The sequence below is a fragment of the Temnothorax longispinosus genome, chromosome 1 (genome assembly GCF_030848805.1).
Source record: "Temnothorax longispinosus isolate EJ_2023e chromosome 1, Tlon_JGU_v1, whole genome shotgun sequence".
NCBI classification, from domain to species: Eukaryota; Metazoa; Arthropoda; class Insecta; order Hymenoptera; family Formicidae; genus Temnothorax; species Temnothorax longispinosus.
The window spans coordinates 2,697,432-2,716,075 of record NC_092358.1 but is presented as its reverse complement, the minus strand read 5'-3'; the positions used below and the strand labels follow the sequence as shown (position 1 = coordinate 2,716,075).

The 18,644-nt window shown below is 37.7% G+C and overlaps 5 protein-coding genes across 9 annotated transcripts; 3 read left to right on the top strand and 2 right to left on the bottom strand.

The window, feature by feature from the left end:
• Positions 1-1,278: 1,278 nt before the first annotated feature.
• On the bottom strand, positions 1,279-6,532 carry Sac1 (Sac1 phosphatase). Its single transcript, XM_071772415.1, has 8 exons — positions 5,861-6,532; positions 5,639-5,730; positions 5,220-5,560; positions 5,027-5,138; positions 4,596-4,939; positions 4,021-4,398; positions 3,611-3,778; positions 1,279-3,546 (listed from the first exon to the last, which is right to left on the bottom strand). The coding sequence occupies exons 1-8, from the start codon at positions 5,896-5,898 to the stop codon at positions 3,268-3,270; spliced, it is 1,752 nt and encodes a 583-aa protein (XP_071628516.1). The 5' UTR covers positions 5,899-6,532; the 3' UTR covers positions 1,279-3,267.
• A 132-nt stretch (positions 6,533-6,664) lies between these two features.
• Rheb (Ras homolog enriched in brain) lies at positions 6,665-9,961 on the top strand. 5 transcript variants are annotated; one of them, XM_071772484.1, is made up of 7 exons: positions 7,334-7,560; positions 7,651-7,702; positions 8,091-8,209; positions 8,432-8,503; positions 8,613-8,820; positions 8,919-9,048; positions 9,126-9,961. In XM_071772484.1, the coding sequence occupies exons 3-7, from the start codon at positions 8,161-8,163 to the stop codon at positions 9,213-9,215; spliced, it is 549 nt and encodes a 182-aa protein (XP_071628585.1). In that variant the 5' UTR covers positions 7,334-7,560; positions 7,651-7,702; positions 8,091-8,160; the 3' UTR covers positions 9,216-9,961. The 5 variants fall into 5 exon arrangements, with proteins under 5 accessions (XP_071628602.1, XP_071628580.1, XP_071628585.1 ...); XM_071772501.1 differs by lacking the exons at positions 7,334-7,560; positions 7,651-7,702 and adding an exon at positions 6,665-6,823 and having other exon boundaries at positions 8,144-8,209; XM_071772479.1 differs by lacking the exons at positions 7,334-7,560; positions 7,651-7,702 and adding an exon at positions 6,685-6,823.
• Positions 9,962-10,201: 240 nt separating this feature from the next.
• On the top strand, positions 10,202-11,522 carry Cox7b (Cytochrome c oxidase subunit 7B). Its single transcript, XM_071772514.1, has 3 exons — positions 10,202-10,398; positions 10,966-11,129; positions 11,320-11,522. The coding sequence occupies exons 1-3, from the start codon at positions 10,350-10,352 to the stop codon at positions 11,383-11,385; spliced, it is 279 nt and encodes a 92-aa protein (XP_071628615.1). The 5' UTR covers positions 10,202-10,349; the 3' UTR covers positions 11,386-11,522.
• Positions 11,442-16,637, bottom strand: Sec3 (exocyst complex component Sec3). Its single transcript, XM_071772400.1, has 12 exons — positions 16,496-16,637; positions 15,566-16,111; positions 15,282-15,436; positions 14,949-15,176; positions 14,353-14,589; positions 14,003-14,243; positions 13,598-13,815; positions 13,343-13,533; positions 12,817-13,184; positions 12,588-12,733; positions 12,321-12,515; positions 11,442-12,182 (listed from the first exon to the last, which is right to left on the bottom strand). The coding sequence occupies exons 2-12, from the start codon at positions 16,011-16,013 to the stop codon at positions 12,030-12,032; spliced, it is 2,580 nt and encodes an 859-aa protein (XP_071628501.1). The 5' UTR covers positions 16,014-16,111; positions 16,496-16,637; the 3' UTR covers positions 11,442-12,029.
• Positions 16,638-16,861: 224 nt separating this feature from the next.
• On the top strand, positions 16,862-18,616 carry Nitfhit (NFT-1 protein). Its single transcript, XM_071772448.1, has 6 exons — positions 16,862-17,003; positions 17,238-17,379; positions 17,500-17,655; positions 17,735-17,938; positions 18,020-18,232; positions 18,319-18,616. Exons 1-6 carry the CDS (start codon positions 16,951-16,953, stop codon positions 18,484-18,486), a joined length of 936 nt encoding a protein of 311 aa, XP_071628549.1. The 5' UTR covers positions 16,862-16,950; the 3' UTR covers positions 18,487-18,616.
• The last annotated feature ends 28 nt before the right edge of the window (positions 18,617-18,644 follow it).

Genomic DNA, 18,644 nt, shown 5'->3' with positions numbered 1-18,644 from the left:
TCTGGACTTTTTTCTTTTCTTACAAATACTCCCTTGCAAAATAAAAATAATATCGGGAAACAATCGAGTCTGATAAACACTCACGTTTACTACAGAATGTAGAAAACATAAAAGCGTCATGTCATTTCGCCTTTTCTCATATAAAAGCGCCCGCTTCGGTCAGCGATTTGAAATCGGCACAATTTCCTTTCAGCGTTTCCAATCAACGATTAGGGTGGTTTTCTTCGAAGCCTGTTTCGAACCCTGCTACAGAGCATGGTCGACAAAAACCCTTTATTGGCTCTGTTTCCGTCATACGCCTTCCGGAAGTTAGCATTCTCCATTTTCAGAATTTCGATTATAATTGACAGAAAATCCTCTCGAAAGTTTCCGATAACATGTTCTAAAAAAGGGTTTTAACAATTAAATATAAAAGATAGATAATCTTTTTTCTAAGAAAAAAATGAATCTTTCGAAGTTCTCGCATAAAATTCGCAATTTGAATCGAGGAATTTTGTAGTCAGCCCCATTCGTATAAAATATACTTTAAACGCTGCGAATATCGCGTACGTGGCACTTTGCGTAATTATGCCTCTAGATACGCGATCGTAATTCCGCACAATTGCCGCACAACGGTCGAATTACGTGTCTGGAAATGCAAGCCGCAAGAGAGCCGCTTCGCGCCATTCCGCGAGACAAAGGCGCCCGCGCGCCCGACCCGGTCCGACCGATCTACTTTAATACAAACGTTAAATGACCCGCGTAACTCTTCTTCCCTCCCTCCGACCCGGCGCTACCCCTTTTTGCCCCCCGCGTAAAAATTACACTCGCGGATTTTCGTCGTCGCCAAAATAATAAACGATTACCATCTACCTTCGCGCGCGCGCTCGCGAGGACTCGTATTACTGTAAACCCGAAATTATATCGTGGATTTATGGAAAAAAAAGGAGGAGACAGCGGGAGGTTTTGAAACAGGACGGAAGAATAGCGGCGTGATAAACGACGGGGCGTACATTTTGCGGGCCAAATTGCCGTCGGCCGAATTGCGAGTGTTACGAGCGCGGATTACGAGCGGTTGAGCCGAATGGAAACGTTACGTTCGGACGCAAACGGCGGTTGACCTATCACCATGATATGGAGCAACCAGGATTGTCGAAACTCAACAAAATTAAGAAACAAAATTCAAAGGGACCAACTAATAAAATAAGCGGCCGCGATCTTCCGCTTTTGGCGGAGTTAAAAAAATCTGGTGATAAAATATGGATAAATTAGATGAGCGAGGTATATTTTAGTACAGCATTTGATCGTACGATTCATCTATTTGTAGTCAATATCACGTTACAATCTGAGTATCCGCAAGAAGGATAAATCATGAACGTTAGTTCGACGAGGAAGTCCGCCGTCCACTCGAGTTTTCCTTCCTTTTTTTTCTTCAGACGGTGAGACACAACACACGTCTTTGAAATATTAAAAAATATTCTCTCGGTCTGACATATTTCTTTTCTACATTTAAATAGATAGACATAATTTGTAGCCGCATTTGCTGCGCGGATGTACGATAAAATACAATGTACATATATGTAAATCCTAAAAACGAAATATGTATATACTTTGGCTCAAGGTTCCATGCCTACGAAAATTCAAACGTTCTCCGCAAACCGTGACTTGATTTACAATGTTAATCCTACTTTAAGCACTTTGCGAATCAGTAACGCTCCAATATAAACCAGTCGCCGGCGATGTATTCGGTTCATTTATACAAATCGGTTTTATTTATATAGGTCGCGTATCGAAGAACTTTCCAGTTTCTTAATAATCATCAGCATTTGTTCTATACTCGCAAAATCTAGACGAGTAAAAAGAATTGGCTTTTATTACGGAACGTCTCTTTTGGAAGCTTTATTTATAAATTGTATTTTACTCCATTAAGATATCTATAGAAAACCGATTTAATTCGCACATGAAATTTATAAAATTTCATTTTTAATTAATTTATAAATAAAATTTCCGCTCAAATAGAATACGATATTTAAAAAATTCAATATAAAAAAAGATGCATATAGAGAAAAAGATTTACAATAAATAAAATTCATTTCGAATTAATTCGAAAAGTAAAATAAATAAAATTCCATTAATATGAATATTACTACTATTATTTCGAAAAATAAATAATCGTTTAATTTCACTCTGAAAAATTCTGTTTTAAGTAAAAAGATTTATTATTTTCAATGGCATTTTATAAATTTTATAAATTTTATTGCAATTAATCTATAAATAGAATTTTCGTTTAATGTATAAAAAAGATAAATATACATGTAAAAAGATGTACAATAAATGAAATTTATTTAGAAAATTAATTCGAAAAATAAAATAAAATTCCCCAAAAAAACTAATCGTTTAATTTCAATTTTTTAAGTTACATTTAAATGCCGATATTAAATTTTATTTTTAACTCTGAAAAATTCTGTTTAAAGTAAAAAATATTCATTACAATATAAATAATTGTAAGATAAAAGTTTTGTATGTTAAATAGAGAATATTTATTTTAAAAAACATTCACCATCAGGAAAATAATTACTTCAGACTTGTACACTCTACTGGCAGGAATGTCTGGACATAATACATATACATATACACGAAATGTCCAGGCATTCCTGCCGGTCAGTGTACGAGAAAATTCCAACGCAAGCTAATAAAAAATCTGAAAAGATTCCATGAATTTTTTTCAATCTCGGACTGGAAACCGTTCTCACGCTTACTTCAGATTATCTATGGACGGTGGGTACCAAGAACGATCTGTCATTTAGCCCTATTTGCGGCCGCCCCACTTACCCTGCCAGAGATTTAAAACTTGTGATCCTTTACAGTACATCAGAAGAATTTGTCGCAAAATGTCAAGCGAATCTTAAGGAACGAATGTCGTTCGAGAGTAGACTCCACTATCTATTATGCGGAAAGTGCAAAATCCACCGTAATGATAATTTATAATAGACACCGTGCCCTCCTTTAAACCTTGTACCCAAATAAAAACGCATTTGACAGATACAACTGCTTGTATCTGTGAAATGTGAATACCGCCGGAAATTAACATGTTAATTTCATAGAAATAGGCGTTGTTAATTACACGATGAGATCTATCTTTGTGCCGCGATACAGAAATCGAGGTACCGACCGATTGATAACTGTGCAAAACTAATACCTCTACAATCGTTTATCGCCATCGATATCCATATTGTACAATATATATATATATAATTTGAAATCTCATAAAATTATTAATAATTAACTCTAAAGTAATTTTGGCTTATCGACGTATTGCTTGCCGTGGTGGATAATGGTAGCGAAGGTACCAGCCACCATGGCGCCCCAGAATAGTATGTAGAGTAATATTTCCGTTGTGTATCGCGATGGTAAGATTATGTGAGCGACCAGCATCGAGGACGCGACTAAAAAAACAAGTGGGAATGTAGTATAACGCCAATTTCGCTCGGATTCCAAGGGACATTGAATGGAAGTACATTCACCATCCTGGACAATGTAACGACCTAAAAAGAGCTCCAGCGAATCCTGTATAACATAAAATATCGTTACATCACCGAAAAAGAGAGAAATGTTTTCAAGATTTATTTACCTGTCTGTATCCATCGGCGAAGTTGTTCTTATAATATCTCGTAAGAGAATTTAAACCGTCTTTCATCGCGCCCAATTTAGTGCGTTTTCCAGTTCGCGTAAAGTCAGTCTTCAACGCCCCTGTACCTGAATACTGGATACTTATCACATCTGCGTTATCAGCCCAAATCTAAAAATATCAATAAAAAATTTTTTTAAACAGTATTATTTTTAAGAGTATTATTATTAAAAAAATTAAAATTTCTCTGTCAAACTATACTTTAATAATATTTAGTATGACTTAGTATGACTATTTATTATATAAGCATATTATTAGAATATTTATGGTATTTTATTTCATATTAAATTTTACATATCAACATTAAAAGTAAAAAAAAAATTAAATTTTCGTTATCTGAAAAAATTCAATACCTGTTTGAAAAGATTTTCAAACGCAGGGTGATCTTCCACTTTTCTAACTATTTCTAGCCTGCTCAATACTTCGTTGAGAACTCTCTTCGCCAGCATACTTTGTACAACATTCGTCCGGTCTAGACAATCGATGCAATTTGTACGGAAAACACCATCCTGAGCCGAGATTAATGCTCCATCCCTCATCAACAAGAAATAGCCCATCTGTTCCTGATCATGGGCTAGTCGGTCCATTAAATTGTTCAATTTGTCCCACCTTAGTCTTCTGCATTCCGCATGAAAGTCAAAAGCCTCATATCGAACATTTTGGTTGTTAATTCTTTGGACTAAATTGCGATATGCATCTTCAAGCAGTGCTTCTGGTCCACGTTGATCGATCTGTTCAAAATATATGGTACGTTTATAAATACAAATGTGATTATAAATACAAATAATGATTTTCAATATGATAAGAAATTTAAGCCAATTCTTGCCTAGAATGTAAATAAAATTGATAACAAAACTTCCTTACAATTACTTTAATTTTATTAATATCTAAATATATCGTAGACAAGTGTGAAGAAAAGAGAACTTACCAAATTCACGAGAATCTGCCTTCCATAATGAAAGATTTGAACATCGAAATGACGAGCACAGGCGCTTTGGTGATCCTCGTGTGGACTGATCTGCGGCTTTGGCTTGTACTTCAAGTTTGGCGCCTGACACCAAAATAGAGGAATAGATCCGCGCGTCTGCACGAAGGAACTACGATCGCCATTCACTTCAATTAGCTGCTCTGTCTCCACGTAATTGGACACATTCCCGGTGGCGTCTATACCGCGCGAAAATAATCTCGTGCCAGCACGATGTATACCGCGTCTAGAGACGATGCCCCAGTTGAACGCAACGCCATTCACGACCACCGTGTTCAATGAGACAACTGTATAAATCTCTCGTTAAGGTCATCGCAGAAAAAAATATAAATCTTTAAAAATTTAAGTGACATATGACACACATCGAAGGATACAGCCATGAATAATGGGTAAACAAAATTTATACTGCTCCGGTCTTGCACTAAGGTCCTGCAGGAGGTAGGCGTTCCATACGAACCTGGGATCTGCCCTGTCATGAAGCGGCATCTAAATGACGATACATTCTTACTGTACAACTGCTTATGACGCTGCATAAAACAGCAATATAAGACATGCAAGAATATTTACTTGCAAGAATTCGGGTGTCGTGTTATGCAACCTCTGCATAGTGTGACTGATGTCGTAGGTGTAACTGAAGTAAAAGTATGGTGTATTCAAGACAGACTTCACCATTTCCAAGTAAATGGCATTATTTTGGACCTGTTTCTCAGTCAAATGCAGGAAGGACCTGGTATAGGGTATCACGTCCGTCGAGACTATCTTGTAGATGTTGTGTCCAGCTAGAGTACCACACATTTGAGCGTCCGTGATAACAATGAGATAACGACACGCCAAAAGGCGTATAGTCCCTATCAGTCCCCATATTTTCCTACGGCTGGCAGTTGTTGGAATCTGACTAGCGGTGCCCACTGCAAAAGGAAGCAAGAATTTGTCTCATCAACTCGTTGGCTTATTAACTTAAACACATTAAATTGCCTGTTAATTACCTTGAGTGTAGATCTGCTGACTCACTCTATCGACCACTAGCAGGACCTTGGTTCCGACCGGCTCTACGAAGAACTTCTCCGGAGTGGCATACCTTGACGTAACAAAAATTAGCAACTAGTTGTAGCAACAAAATTGACAGCACAACTCACAATTTTTTTTTGGCACGTGTACCTTGTGCATGAAAAATATAAAATGCACTCTACGCATGAGAATCTACTCACAAGTATAGGCTGTCATAGACATCCGTGTTTGGCATCATATTGTCAAATGACGAGTGGATCGGGATACGCTGAGCAGACAGACGAGCCAAGCGAGAAAATAATAATAAAATAACGCCGGAAAAAATAAATTACGATCCTTGGGCGAAACGCGGCCCATATATACACATATATATATATTATATTTAAAGCGCGAGAATCAATAAGAAAAAAAGACTACGACGCAAATTGTTCTTATCAACTCTGACTTGACATCATCAAAGGTTGTCAAGATCAGTCAGACCCAAAATAACCTCGTCACCGCACCGTGTCGTGAACTGTCTCTTTCTCTCAGCCCAGCCTTTGGATATCCATACTTCGAGGCCGCTCCGCGCTCCGCAACGTCGCGGAGAAAGCTGGAAAGCTCCGGAGCGCGCCGATTGGCTCGTCGGCTCGTGGACGACAAAAAATACTGACAATAAAAAATCTATAGTTTTCGTCACGTATACTATAGAGCTCCAACATAGTTGACGAGTTTCGGAACGCGCTTGTCGTCGACTTCCCGAAAGAACTTCTAGGAACTCCCTAAGATCCCTATATCGACCGACCAATTAGCGCCCGCGGAATATTCGGAGTATCGGAGTATTTGCGATTATTGCGAATATATTGCGATAGCAGACTCAAGGCTGCAGATGCGTTCTTTTTCCCACCTCATCTTTTTTTCAACTTTCTATATTTTAATCATGCATTTAATTTCAACTCGCCGTTGTCATTTGGACCGCGCGAGAATACGTGCGTCGTTCGATATTTTCGTGTAAAATAATCTGGCGGGCGTCGACCGCCGATGAGCGACGCCCTACGCTCTACGCTCGCCAGCGCGCTCTCGCGAAGTGAGGTTATGTCACGCGGCCGAGCGCTCCCGGCTCCCCGCGACATCGGTGAAGCTTGGGCAATCGTCGAGGTCATTATGTCGCTCCAAACAACTGTGTAAGTCGAATCTTCTGTCTCGTCGCTACTTTTCTCGCTCGAGACGAGCGCGAAGGTATAATCACGGTCTAAATTTCTGAAAGGAAGCGGGGGCAATCGGCTCGCGGTTCCGTCCGGTCCGCGTGCACTTTTACGCTCGGAATTGCGCACTTCCGGCACGAAAATTCCAGTGGATATTCCATCGGACGTCGCTCCCATTCGATCGAGCTGCTGACACCTGACACGCAAATCGGTACGGACGGCATTCGGTACTTGACCGATCGGTCGATCGATTAATCGACTGCTCCGACCGCTCCGAGTGCCATGTCCTGGCTCGCGCCGCAATTCGCGGCGGCCGTCGAACGTCGAACTGCGTCGAACTGTCAAACGCGTCATCCGGAAGCCAGCCGGGTCTTAAGTGCGGAGGCATACATGACACATGACGCCGAGTTATATACACGTCATTGACGTCATCTCGCTCTCTCTCTCCCTCCCTCCCTCCCTCCCTCCCTCCCTCCCCCCTCTTTATCCGTCCCTCTCACTCTCTCTCTTTCCCTTCGTGCATCGCGCGCGTACGCGTGCGTCCGTACTCCCGGACTACTCCGTAGTACGTGCATCAAACGGTGCGTAGTTCGGAACGTTATTTTCCCTCCGGCACCAAGTGCGAAGGTGCCGTCGATCAGCGTCAATTCGTGCGCGGCTCCTCCGAGGAAAAACCGTTCGCCGTTTCGTCAATCCAAGGAGCGCTACGCACCGATGTAAGACGCACTTCCGACGTGCATGCGTGTATCCTTCCTCTTTTTCTCTTTCTTTTCTCTCTCTCTCTCTATTTTTTCCTCGTTTCATAGCGTTTTCTCGCGGGATCGCCAATCCATCATCGGTCAGGCTTGCGGATAGCATGTATGTACCCAGCTTACCACCGATAACGAATGTCGTTAAGTTGTTTACTTTCCCGTCGGAGCAGAGGCCGCGTATCGCTTGGAAAACGCTCCGCCAGCGCGAGAAATGAAAAAAAAAAATACATATTTTGCAACGCGTCCGTCGTTACGTAAATATATATGTAAATGTGACGTAAACGACGCTGACCCGGGCTGATTCACGCGCTTTTTTTTCCCCGGCTCGCACCAGTTTCTCCTCGGGAGGGAAACACACACTGCGTCTTTTGTAGTTTCTCCTATGTGAGATAGCGCTCGCAGATTTGTTATCGCCGTTACGACCGCGAGAGACGCTAATGAACGCGAGGAGGATAGTTACTCCTGATAGTTACAAAGTCTTCCCTTGTTCGCAGGTTTTAGCTGGATTATGCATCAGCTTTCACTGAACATTCTTACTGCTTTTCAGTTTGTAAATGCTACAACATGCCGCCCAAGCAGAGGAAAATAGCTATTTTGGGCTATAGATCCGTAGGTAAGACCACCTTGTGTGTGTAGGCGTCCTTTCTTTTTTTTTTATGGATGTGTAACCTGGAACTTTTGCGACACCAGACACAAATCATTGGCGCATTATTTAGATTTATATTTGTCATTGCGTAACTGTTAAAGATACATTTATATACTTACTTGTGTTTGTATATTCACTTTTGAACGCGTACAAAAACGCTCTAATGCCGTACGTTCAATTGTTTAACAGGTAAATCATCCCTCAGCATACAGTTTGTCGAGGGACAATTTGTAGACTCGTACGAGCCTACGATAGAAAATAGTAAGAGACACTTTTATCTATTCTTTATCATTTTATTCTAGAAATCTACAATTTGTAGAAATATAGATCGCGTTAAGTGATACTACACAGATCTTTCATTATGTTACAGCGTTCACAAAGAGTACACGAGTAAATAGTCAAGATTATGAACTCAAGTTAGTAGATACGTCCGGACAGGATGAATATAGTATATTTCCTACTCAGTATTCGATGGACATCCACGGCTACGTCCTGGTGTATAGCATAACCAGTTCAAAGAGTTTTGAGATTGTACAAATTATTTATGACAAATTACTCGACATCACCGGAAAGCTCCAGTAGGTATCCGCATTCTCGGAGTGCTCGACGCGTTCGCATAATTTTATTCGTCGAACTGGACTCTTTTACACATCGAACATTATCCTTTTCTTTACAGTGTTCCGATCGTGTTAGTGGGCAACAAGACGGACCTGTACGTTGATCGTATGGTCACGACGGATCAGGGAAAGCGTTTAGCAAACTCTTGGAACGCGGCATTTCTAGAAACCAGTGCGAAACAAAATGAGGTACATCTGCGGATACCTTTCCGCTCTCTCGAGCGTATACTACGGAATTTTCAACGTTAAAACGCGTTTTTCAATAGTCTGTTGCAGATATTTTTCACACGCTACTGAAGGAGATCGAGAAGGCCAATGGGAATGTACAAGAAAAGTCGAATTGCATTATTTGTTGAAGAACCCGAATCAATGGCGTTAACAAAAATGTAAATGTGTAAAATTGGGTAAAAAAACCATTGGCATTATCTGGCACACTCTGATACCTTTACAATCCCATTAAGATAAATACAGGTGTCAAAAAGCGTTAATAGGAAGGTGCATGTGAAGCGGTTACATTTAATTTTTTTTTTCTCGCCATACAATATGTTATAAATAATTTAGTTGCAGATATTACACATGACACAACATTGGATAATATTATTTATACCTCGATGATTATATTATTTTTACGAAATAATCGATACTTATTTACGTTCCGGCTCAACGCTCGGTTTATACGATTAAGACGATAATCTGACATATCATTATTTTAATTTATGTCTGATTATGTTCAGGGTCCCTAGAATAGATGTAGAATTTATTATTAAGATCAACGCTCATAAGTTAAGTTATAATTTTAATTAAGTCTAAGATTTCTTTCCTTTTTAATACATTTAAGTATACACCTCTACGTTTTATAGAAAATATATATATCGAAGGGTATAATTTGAAAAAAATCTTCACGCAAATTTCCACATATAAATTATATGAAATTAACACATGAAACGTTTCGTTATTATAATAATTATAAATTACGATTCGTTGATAATAACGCACAGAAAAGTAAGGCGCTGTAGCAATATTTTGTTATGTAAAAAAAAAATTAAAAGGGATGTGCCAAAAGCGGTCGACCATCCAATAATTAAATAATTTATCAATATTATTTGACTTTGACGAAATCCGGCAAAAACTTTTTTCATCCTATCATATATTCACACATATAAGTCCACCACTACTGTACATATATATATATATGTATATGGTAGTACACACACACAATGACGGCTCGGTTTTGTCTGTCTGTTTCTATCACATGATTAATTATCGACAGTACGTGTACATTTCCGTCCATCACAAACTCACGAGATGGCGGATGATCTCTCACGATCACGTGATCTCTTATCAAGCGACTGCTCCTCGGATACGCTTATGTTCTATGCGCGATAAATTCGCAGGGGTGTTTCTCTCCGATTTTCCGACATTTCACCTGTCTTGTGTCACATTTCGCGGATTTTTCGTGACTGCATCGAGTGCAGGACAATCCCGGCGAAATGCTTAATCACGTGTTGCGGCCGATCGCTCGCAACTTGGTCAGAGGCGGTAAGACTTCCCTTGCCTCACCGTTCGTTCTATCGCGCGGTTCAATCAGCTCTATACCTTACATAATATCTGCGTTTCTGCACACACCGCTAAATTACTCTATGCAAACTCGCGGCGATAATAAATAATGTAATCCTTCGTCTATCTTTAATGACAGATTCTTTGATCAACGTTTTCTGCCAATTTTTTAGATTTCGACAAAGTAACAATTTTTTAATCACAAGGGATTGATAATGCTTGTAAAACTGTGTTACGAGATCTTGTAATTTATCAGAGAATCTATTTTTTTACTTCAATTTTTTAGTAGACTTTGCTTCTGATTTTTCGTGATACAAAACTTTGACTTGGGATTGTATCGTTTGAATATTTAACATTGATATTTTGCCTACGGCATAAACTACTCCAAATTTATCAGAAATTTGTTATTCGAATTGGTTGTCATTATTGAAACTGTGACTGTTTGTCTTTGCGCAAATGCATAAATCGAAAAATAACATATAAATGTATATAAACTGAGAATAAGACAATGTACTTTACATCTAAACATGCAATTTTTCGATGTTAAAGGCACTCGTTCCAGCAGTTCAAAAGCACTGGATATTAAACCGGCGACAATAAATGACATACCTGGACCATGTGGGACGTGGAAAGACCACTATGACTCAAGACAGAAGGTTTACAATGCTCAATTAATCGCTGGCCTTGTTGTCCTAATCAGTACCATAACTTATGTACGTATCAAACTTATATAGACTCAGATAATGTTAAATGTATCAAATTATAAGATTTTACTCTTATATATCTCTTGATATATATTATATTAATGGAACCTCATTATATTTCTAAGTTTTATATATTTTTAATATTTTTTGCAAATTAGATGGATGCGCATAATATGTAATTTCTGCACTTTATTTTCAGATAAAAACGTCAGGTGTTATCTTCTTTAACTTTTTCCCACCCGAGGAGCCTGCTGAAAGCAAATAAATATTTATAGAAAATCTTAGATAAAAATAGGTACAGAAGCAATCTGGCCACACAGCTGTTGATGTTATGTACTTTATTATGCAAGTATAACACGCAATAACTTGTATTCTCCTCAATAAATAGTTCATATTTATGAATATGTTTATCTTGAAGGAGCTATTCTATGAAAATACATGTCTTACCAAAAAATGATATAATTTCAATAATTGAAAAGCGTATATTTGAATATAAATAATATATTGCAGCTAAATTAATCTTCACCACTTGACTATCACTCTGTAATGTTAAAATAAGTCTTTATGTTTGAGTGCTACTCAATTTTTCATGATAAAAGATTGCAATATCTGATATACGACGGCTGTTCAAAAAGTTCCTGAACTTTGTTTTGGAGTTTACTTACAACTTAGTCAACTATCTCCTTCTGACTAAGCTGACTAAGTTGTAAGTTGTAAGTAAACCCCAAAATATTATAAAGTTCAGGAACTTTTTTAATAGCCCTTGTATATCACTCAAAGACATATATTACTTATCTACCTATATATTACAACTCTATATATAAATACATATATATATAAACTTGTTATAATAATCATATTAACATTAAGTCAAATGAAATAATAATGAAAAGAAAATTGCATTTTAATTTAATGAGATCGTGCTATTTCTGAGAAAAATTCTAAAATATCCTGTATGGTAAACTCAAGTGTCACATTGCTATCTGGATAACAGCGTTGGATTAGTTCTTCAATGTTTCTATATTGCGCGATAAATTCATTTTGCATCTCGCGCCAAACAACCTAAAAATATTAGAAATAAATGAAACAATTATAATAGATAAGAAAGTAATTTTCATGTTTTTTCACATGGGATTATATTGCAATTATCGTCAAAAATCGTGGGAAATGTGAAACACATCTCTCCCACGTTCTACTTACTTGTAACAAATTCTCTTCTTCGCATAGATGCTTCTCAACTTTTCGATACAAGTTCTCCAGACCTTTCTTAACTTCCCTTGCCGGATATTCCTTCACTACGCGTCGCAACTCTTGCTTACTGAAGGCCATCTGGTAACTGACTTCAGATTCTTTCACACCAGCCCCTACTTTGGCTTGTACGCCTTCGAAGAAAAGCTAAAAAATAAACGTTCTTCAATTCAACATATTCTTATGCAATCATAAAAGTATTTTTAAATGGCAATTTACATTAAGTTTCTCAAGAGGTCGTCCAAAATACTGCGTAACATAAGCACGAAGTGCATCCTGATATTTTTGCTTGGCTTCCTTTCGCTCGTGATCCAAAACCGAGATTTTTAGTTGCGAAAGGAGATCATAGAGATGATGAAAATTCTCTATAAAGTGTGACAAATATTATTATAATTATTAGTAATTAAAATTAGACAATTTTATTAAATATTGAATTTTTTCCAATTACCCATTTTTATAACTTCTTGTGGCGTTTTGTGGTGTTCTCGACTGTGAATAACAATAGCCTCAAACATAGTGCTTACAAGCTTTGTGTACCACTTTTCAAGATCAACCTTCCTGTCAGAATTGCGGAAAATTTTCTCTGCGGTTCTCGCAAATGGCCCGAAGTTCTCTATATATGGCAATATACCACATTTGTGTCGACGATTGACTTTCGTGTCGCATAATATGGACTGCAGCTGTGCTTGCACGAATTTATCGAACGCTCGTTTCACGTGGATCAGAGCGGATGCGAATGTCATCGATAGAAACGATCCGGTATCTTGAGCAGACATGACGTGTTGTGATAAACGCACTAATACATACATGCACCAACTGCAAATATACAATTACACTTATACAGTATATATATTAAGTATATAATAAAAGTAAGGATTAGAGAAATTATATGTATTAATGATTTGAAAGCCGCTTGATAAAAACTCCAGATAATTTTACATGCAGAAGTAATTTTTTCAAAACCCCCAACTCACAAGCTGTCGATTTTGTCCAGGAATCCGATAAAGTTGTTCAACTCGGTTTCCAATGACGGGAATATCGCGGCCATAGTCGCGCGCACGTCCTCGTTCACCTGACGCTCCAGTCTTTTGCTTGCCGTCGAAGTCACTGATCCGGGACTTGCTGCGCCGTTACTTACGTTCTCCACTTCCTCCATCTCGCTACTCTGCACAAAGCAACAGACGTTCATAGACATACAAATTGGAATAAAATTTTACCGATATACTTACTTTGGAAGGCGAGAGAACGGAGTCCAATTGAAGAAATGAGACACAGAAGCCTTGTTCGGCGAGACATACTGGCTGCATCTGCGAAAGTACGCAATCGAGTACAGAGTCTAAAAGATTTCCTTCGTCCATCGGGGTCCATACTTCGCCACTCAGCAAACAGATAGGCGCCGGATTGAGCAAATCTTCACCCTTCTGAGCGCTAGACCTTGATGTATTTGCTTAAAAAACATACCTCCTTATTAATATATATAAATTTGTGAAAATGATATAGAGCTACGCAGTAGAGCGCCAATGAAGATGAGCAGAATACAATTGTAGTCTAAATTGAGACTTTTAAATGCTTATTGTTTTATTTATTGTTTATTTATTAATTGGAATTCTACTGCAGAAAATCTATTGCTCTACCTTGCACACGTTTGCTGATGAGCTTATTCTTAGCCTCTTCGAAAAAGCGTTTCAGATCTCTCTTGTACAATTTGCTCATGGTATCAGTATATACTTTAGTTAACTGTACAAAAGCTTTATTGTCTAATGCTCTTAGCAGTTGCATTAATTCGGTATATGGTACAAGCTCATTATGAACTCCTTGATGAGTCGGTAATATTAGATCTGTCATGGAATTCGATGTGTCTCCAATATCGTTACCCTACAATTTGATTAGAAAATTAAAAACAATATTCTTCTTTTAATTATACATATAATCATGTTATATTATTAAGAAAAAGAGACAATATTGAAAATAATTGTGAACTTACCAAGTGTATAAAAAGATTGTTTAAGTGTCTAGCAACAATGACTGAGAACTTTGCTTTGAGTTTGTCCAAACGCCTTTTCTGTTCGGTGACAGCACTCAGCTTATCTAAGCCCGGTGGAAGAGGTGCTGTGATAGCTTTTAAAAGCGCCGCACCAGCAAGGCCAAGTTCTTCTCTCTCGCCTGGAAGCTCAGCTTCGTTCAAGGTACGTTGGTGCGTTGCAGAAATATCTAATTGCGACTTGAAAGAAAATTATACAATTTATCCTCAAATAACACCAATATGGGATTTGATAGAAAATGCGATTCTGATTAAAAAGTCATATATCTTGGTACAGGCTTCTATAAATTTATTGTAAAAATACCTTATATATATTTCTTAAATATCAAGTTATTTATCATATAATGTAATGACATTTATTATTTATTTGTAGTATAGATAGCCCTTTAGGTAAAAACATAATGACTTTATAAGAAAACAATTTACAAACATATGATTATAGGAACAATTAGATTCATATTTTCTACCAGATATCAGGTCATTTTGTAATTGTAACAAGAAAGTTAATTTAATCATTTGTATCACTCTTATTTACTTACAATCACTAGATTTAGCTTATCCAACAAAAGTCTCGCATTGTTATTCGCCGTATGTATAGCCTGATTTTTCTGCCCAACTCGAGCCATAACTTCTCTTATTCTTCCTAACGCTTCATCGTACGCCGCTAATCGCGCTTCTACAATAGAGGCTTCGATTATTGCCGCGTCTATACTGTTCATCAGTTGCGTTACTCTTTGCTCTGATGCTAAGACCGAATGTACATTTTCCTAAGTGAGAATAGAATAAAATATGTATTTCGCGATATTAACTTGCGTATTACTTACAACATCTATTATACTTTTCATAAGAAAAATTAAATATTATTGCTTTACCCCGTCAAGAATAGATAGATCTTTTGAGAGAGTTTCCATAAAAAGCTCAGCGTTGGAAACAGCGTATTCACAATTTTCCATCATTTGCTTTAAATCAGCAGCTTCTTTTTCAGTGATAGGTTGGTAATCCGAACTGATAGGTGATGCCAGAAGATCTAAAAATTGTTACACTATTAAGTAGAAGTATTAATCATAAAAAAATTATTGTTTGCAAACATAAATGAAAAATATATTAGCAATTACAATTATACACTCATTAAACATAATTGAACACAAAGACATACCAGGCGTAAATGTGATACTGTCACTTTCCTTCAAAGCGGTTGGATCAATCAGCCACTCTTTGGGAATATTTTTGAATTCTGGCCTTTGAGCTAGGCTACACGAATATGTATAAAAATTACTGATAAACGTTCGCCTTTCCTGTGCCGTGGTGGATGTCCATTTGTAAACTTTGTCAATATGCATCTCTATGTCCATAGAATCATTTTTCACACCATCTATAATTTGTATATCGCTCAGAGGCCACGATTGTTTCTTCTTATAAACATTTTTGTCATTCTTCTTCACTTGGTACAATATAAGTGATCCTGGCGTGTCTGTCGTTGTAGCCAGGCACAAAAAACTCATCTTTTTCTTCTTGTAAGCTTTGCTAACATAGCATACGCTGAGGAGCTTCTCGTCGCTCAGGGTGAATACTTCCCTTTGTAAAGTATGTCGAATGGCTGCCATTCTGACTGGAGCTTAATTAATCTATATAGATCTGTTATATTCTCCACTTATGTTCCTCGTTACTGCTTAAATATTGTATCCTCCATTTCTTGATAACCCTAATCATTAACATTAGAATATAATATACGTATATATATAGAAAATATATAATAATCATAGACTATTATTTTCTGAGTTATTTTCCTTTTTCAGAGGACAATTTTTCTCAGATAAAAGTTAATCAAAAACGATTGTTTTAATAAGTAAATTGCCAGTTGAACTTCAAATTGTAGTTACATTAATTTGACAATTTTGGGGGACACAACTTATACATTTTAAAGTTATTATAATGACATAACTATCTGCACTCGCACAAAATTAAACGTTAAATAACTCAATGTTGCGTAAAATTTGCAAATTTATAGAAGCAACAATAACAACCGCACTACATTAAGAAAATCCAAAGAGAGGTTATATCTCTTGCGTCAATAAAACATACATACGTCTCATGTATCTTTCGCAGTATCCACAAGATAACATTTACGTAAGCGTTGTTGAAAGCCTATACACGCCTGGCGATCGTTACGTTTTCCGTAATAAATCAAGTCACAAAACTGTCAAAGTGTCTATCTTCCCAAATATCCGTTCGAGAGAAGTACATACATACACTGACATACAGGATCTATAAAATGGTTAGTTGTGTCAGTTGTGAGCTGTACGTACGAGTAGTGACATCGCAAATCCGGGTTGCAATTCTTTAAAGCGAAATAAATATAAATGCTAGAAGAAAGAAAAAGTAATTAAGGTAAAAAAATAAAACTCTTACACGCTACAGTGTCAAAGACAGTATGACAGCATCACTGAGCGACGTCACCCCACTGATACTCCAATAGGTATACGTTGATAAAGTATATAGCTAATTCAGCACACAGTGAACGGTGTCAACAATGCGATAAGAATGAGACGTGCGTGGTCCATTATCGCCCAGTCATTCCCTGTGAAATGTTACAGGTAAGAAATTAGTCTAGCATAACAAAATTATGCAATGAAAAAAGAAACGTATTGTTATCAGGAGGCCCGCTTAATTTTTTTACGTATGGTTCACAACTAACCATTATATGGATTCTGTACTTTTCAAGCGGATTTGGAAAGATAAATACTTTGAAAGAGAGAGCTACTCCTTTCATTATGTCGAAAACATATCCGTTGTCGCATTTATAAACTAACAAAGTTGTTGTGTTTCAGCGTGCAACCGGTGAAACGTTACACCGGTACAATGGCACATCCACTGATTGCGGTATGTCAAATGAGATCGATAGCTGATAAGGTGAAAAATCTGGAGGTTGTGGCCGAGCTAGCGGCCGAGGCCAAACGCAAATCAGCCACGGTATGTACATACACTTGGCATTCTCGGCAACCAATAGTACTGTATATCTTACATTGAAATAACACTGCTCTCTTCTAATTTCTATAATATTGTTCGCATTCATCTTATAATATTTTGCAGATAGCATTCTTTCCCGAAGCTTGCGACTTTTTGGCGGATAATAAGAAGGACATCGTCGCTATGGCTGAACCGTTGACTGGACAGACAGTTGCGTCTTATAAAGAGATCGCTGAGAAAAATGACATCTGGTTATCCTTAGGCGGAGTCCACGAAGCTGTGAATACTTTAATTACTTTTACATAAGATGGAATAATTATTTCTTTAGCGATACATATAAAGACGCTTATCATTTCAGTCAGGTGATGTGGAAAAGATTTACAATACACATATATTGATAAATAACGAAGGGCAATTGGTAGCCACGTACAGAAAGATACACTTATTCGACATGGATAACAAGGATACCGGAGTACGTCTGATGGAATCGGACTATGTGCTCAAAGGGACTGAAATTGTGCCACCTGTGCCCACACCGATTGGCAAGCTCGCGCTTAGCATCGTATCCTTCGTAACCAGAACAAACCCTGATTTTCTTTATATAAATTACAAATACGTAGCAACAACTTAACAATAAACATAGTGTTACGACATGCGATTTCCCGAACTGTCGCTAACTCTGCGGAACATGGGAGCGCAGATTCTCACGTATCCGTCGGCGTTTACATATCAGACGGGCGCCGCGCACTGGGAGGTGATGCTGCGTGCGCGAGCTATAGAAAATCAGTGTTATGTCATAGCCGCGGCGCAAACCGGCGCGCACAACAAGAAGAGAGTGAGCTGGGGTCATGCCATGGTAAATTAATCCATATATGTATTTATCTTCTTGGCGAGATTAAAAGATTTCTCACGATATTAAAATCGGAATCCATTCATTTTCAGATTGTAGATCCTTGGGGCGCCGTCATAGCGCAATGTGCAGAGAAAACTGGTATAGCTATAGCAGAAATTGATCTCGCCCTACTGGAAAAAGTCAGGAAAAATATGCCGTGCGGGGAACATCGTCGCACTGACTTGTACTCCACAATGGAGTGTCAAAAGTCCATTTAACACAAAGGATTTAATAAGTAAATAAGTGATCATAATTAATAGTAATTAAACCATTTTAAGATAGATTTGTATATTCAGGAGAACTTGTAATTTTCTAGAATAAAGTAATATATTATTCTTATTAATTTTATATTTAAGATTGTTATTGTTATCGCTTG

Coding starts and splice junctions, on each gene's coding strand:
- Sac1 (XM_071772415.1), bottom strand. CDS start 5,898: ATGATGCCAAACACGGATGTCTATGACAGCCTATACTT. Junction 4,399..4,595: donor GGCAGATTCTCGTGAATTTG/GTAAGTTCTCTT, acceptor TATTTTGAACAG/ATCGATCAACGTGGACCAGA. Junction 3,547..3,610: donor TCGCCGATGGATACAGACAG/GTAAATAAATCT, acceptor TATGTTATACAG/GATTCGCTGGAGCTCTTTTT.
- Rheb (XM_071772501.1), top strand. CDS start 8,161: ATGCCGCCCAAGCAGAGGAAAATAGCTATTTTGGGCTATAGATCCGTA. Junction 8,210..8,431: donor TTTGGGCTATAGATCCGTAG/GTAAGACCACCT, acceptor ATTGTTTAACAG/GTAAATCATCCCTCAGCATA. Junction 8,821..8,918: donor GACATCACCGGAAAGCTCCA/GTAGGTATCCGC, acceptor TTTTCTTTACAG/TGTTCCGATCGTGTTAGTGG.
- Cox7b (XM_071772514.1), top strand. CDS start 10,350: ATGCTTAATCACGTGTTGCGGCCGATCGCTCGCAACTTGGTCAGAGGC. Junction 10,399..10,965: donor TCGCAACTTGGTCAGAGGCG/GTAAGACTTCCC, acceptor TCGATGTTAAAG/GCACTCGTTCCAGCAGTTCA. Junction 11,130..11,319: donor TAATCAGTACCATAACTTAT/GTACGTATCAAA, acceptor CTTTATTTTCAG/ATAAAAACGTCAGGTGTTAT.
- Sec3 (XM_071772400.1), bottom strand. CDS start 16,013: ATGGCAGCCATTCGACATACTTTACAAAGGGAAGTATTCACCCTGAGC. Junction 15,437..15,565: donor CAGTATCACATTTACGCCTG/GTATGTCTTTGT, acceptor AACAATTTTTAG/ATCTTCTGGCATCACCTATC. Junction 15,177..15,281: donor ATCTATCTATTCTTGACGGG/GTAAAGCAATAA, acceptor ATTCTCACTTAG/GAAAATGTACATTCGGTCTT.
- Nitfhit (XM_071772448.1), top strand. CDS start 16,951: ATGAGACGTGCGTGGTCCATTATCGCCCAGTCATTCCCTGTGAAATGT. Junction 17,380..17,499: donor CCAAACGCAAATCAGCCACG/GTATGTACATAC, acceptor AATATTTTGCAG/ATAGCATTCTTTCCCGAAGC. Junction 18,233..18,318: donor TGAGCTGGGGTCATGCCATG/GTAAATTAATCC, acceptor ATTCATTTTCAG/ATTGTAGATCCTTGGGGCGC.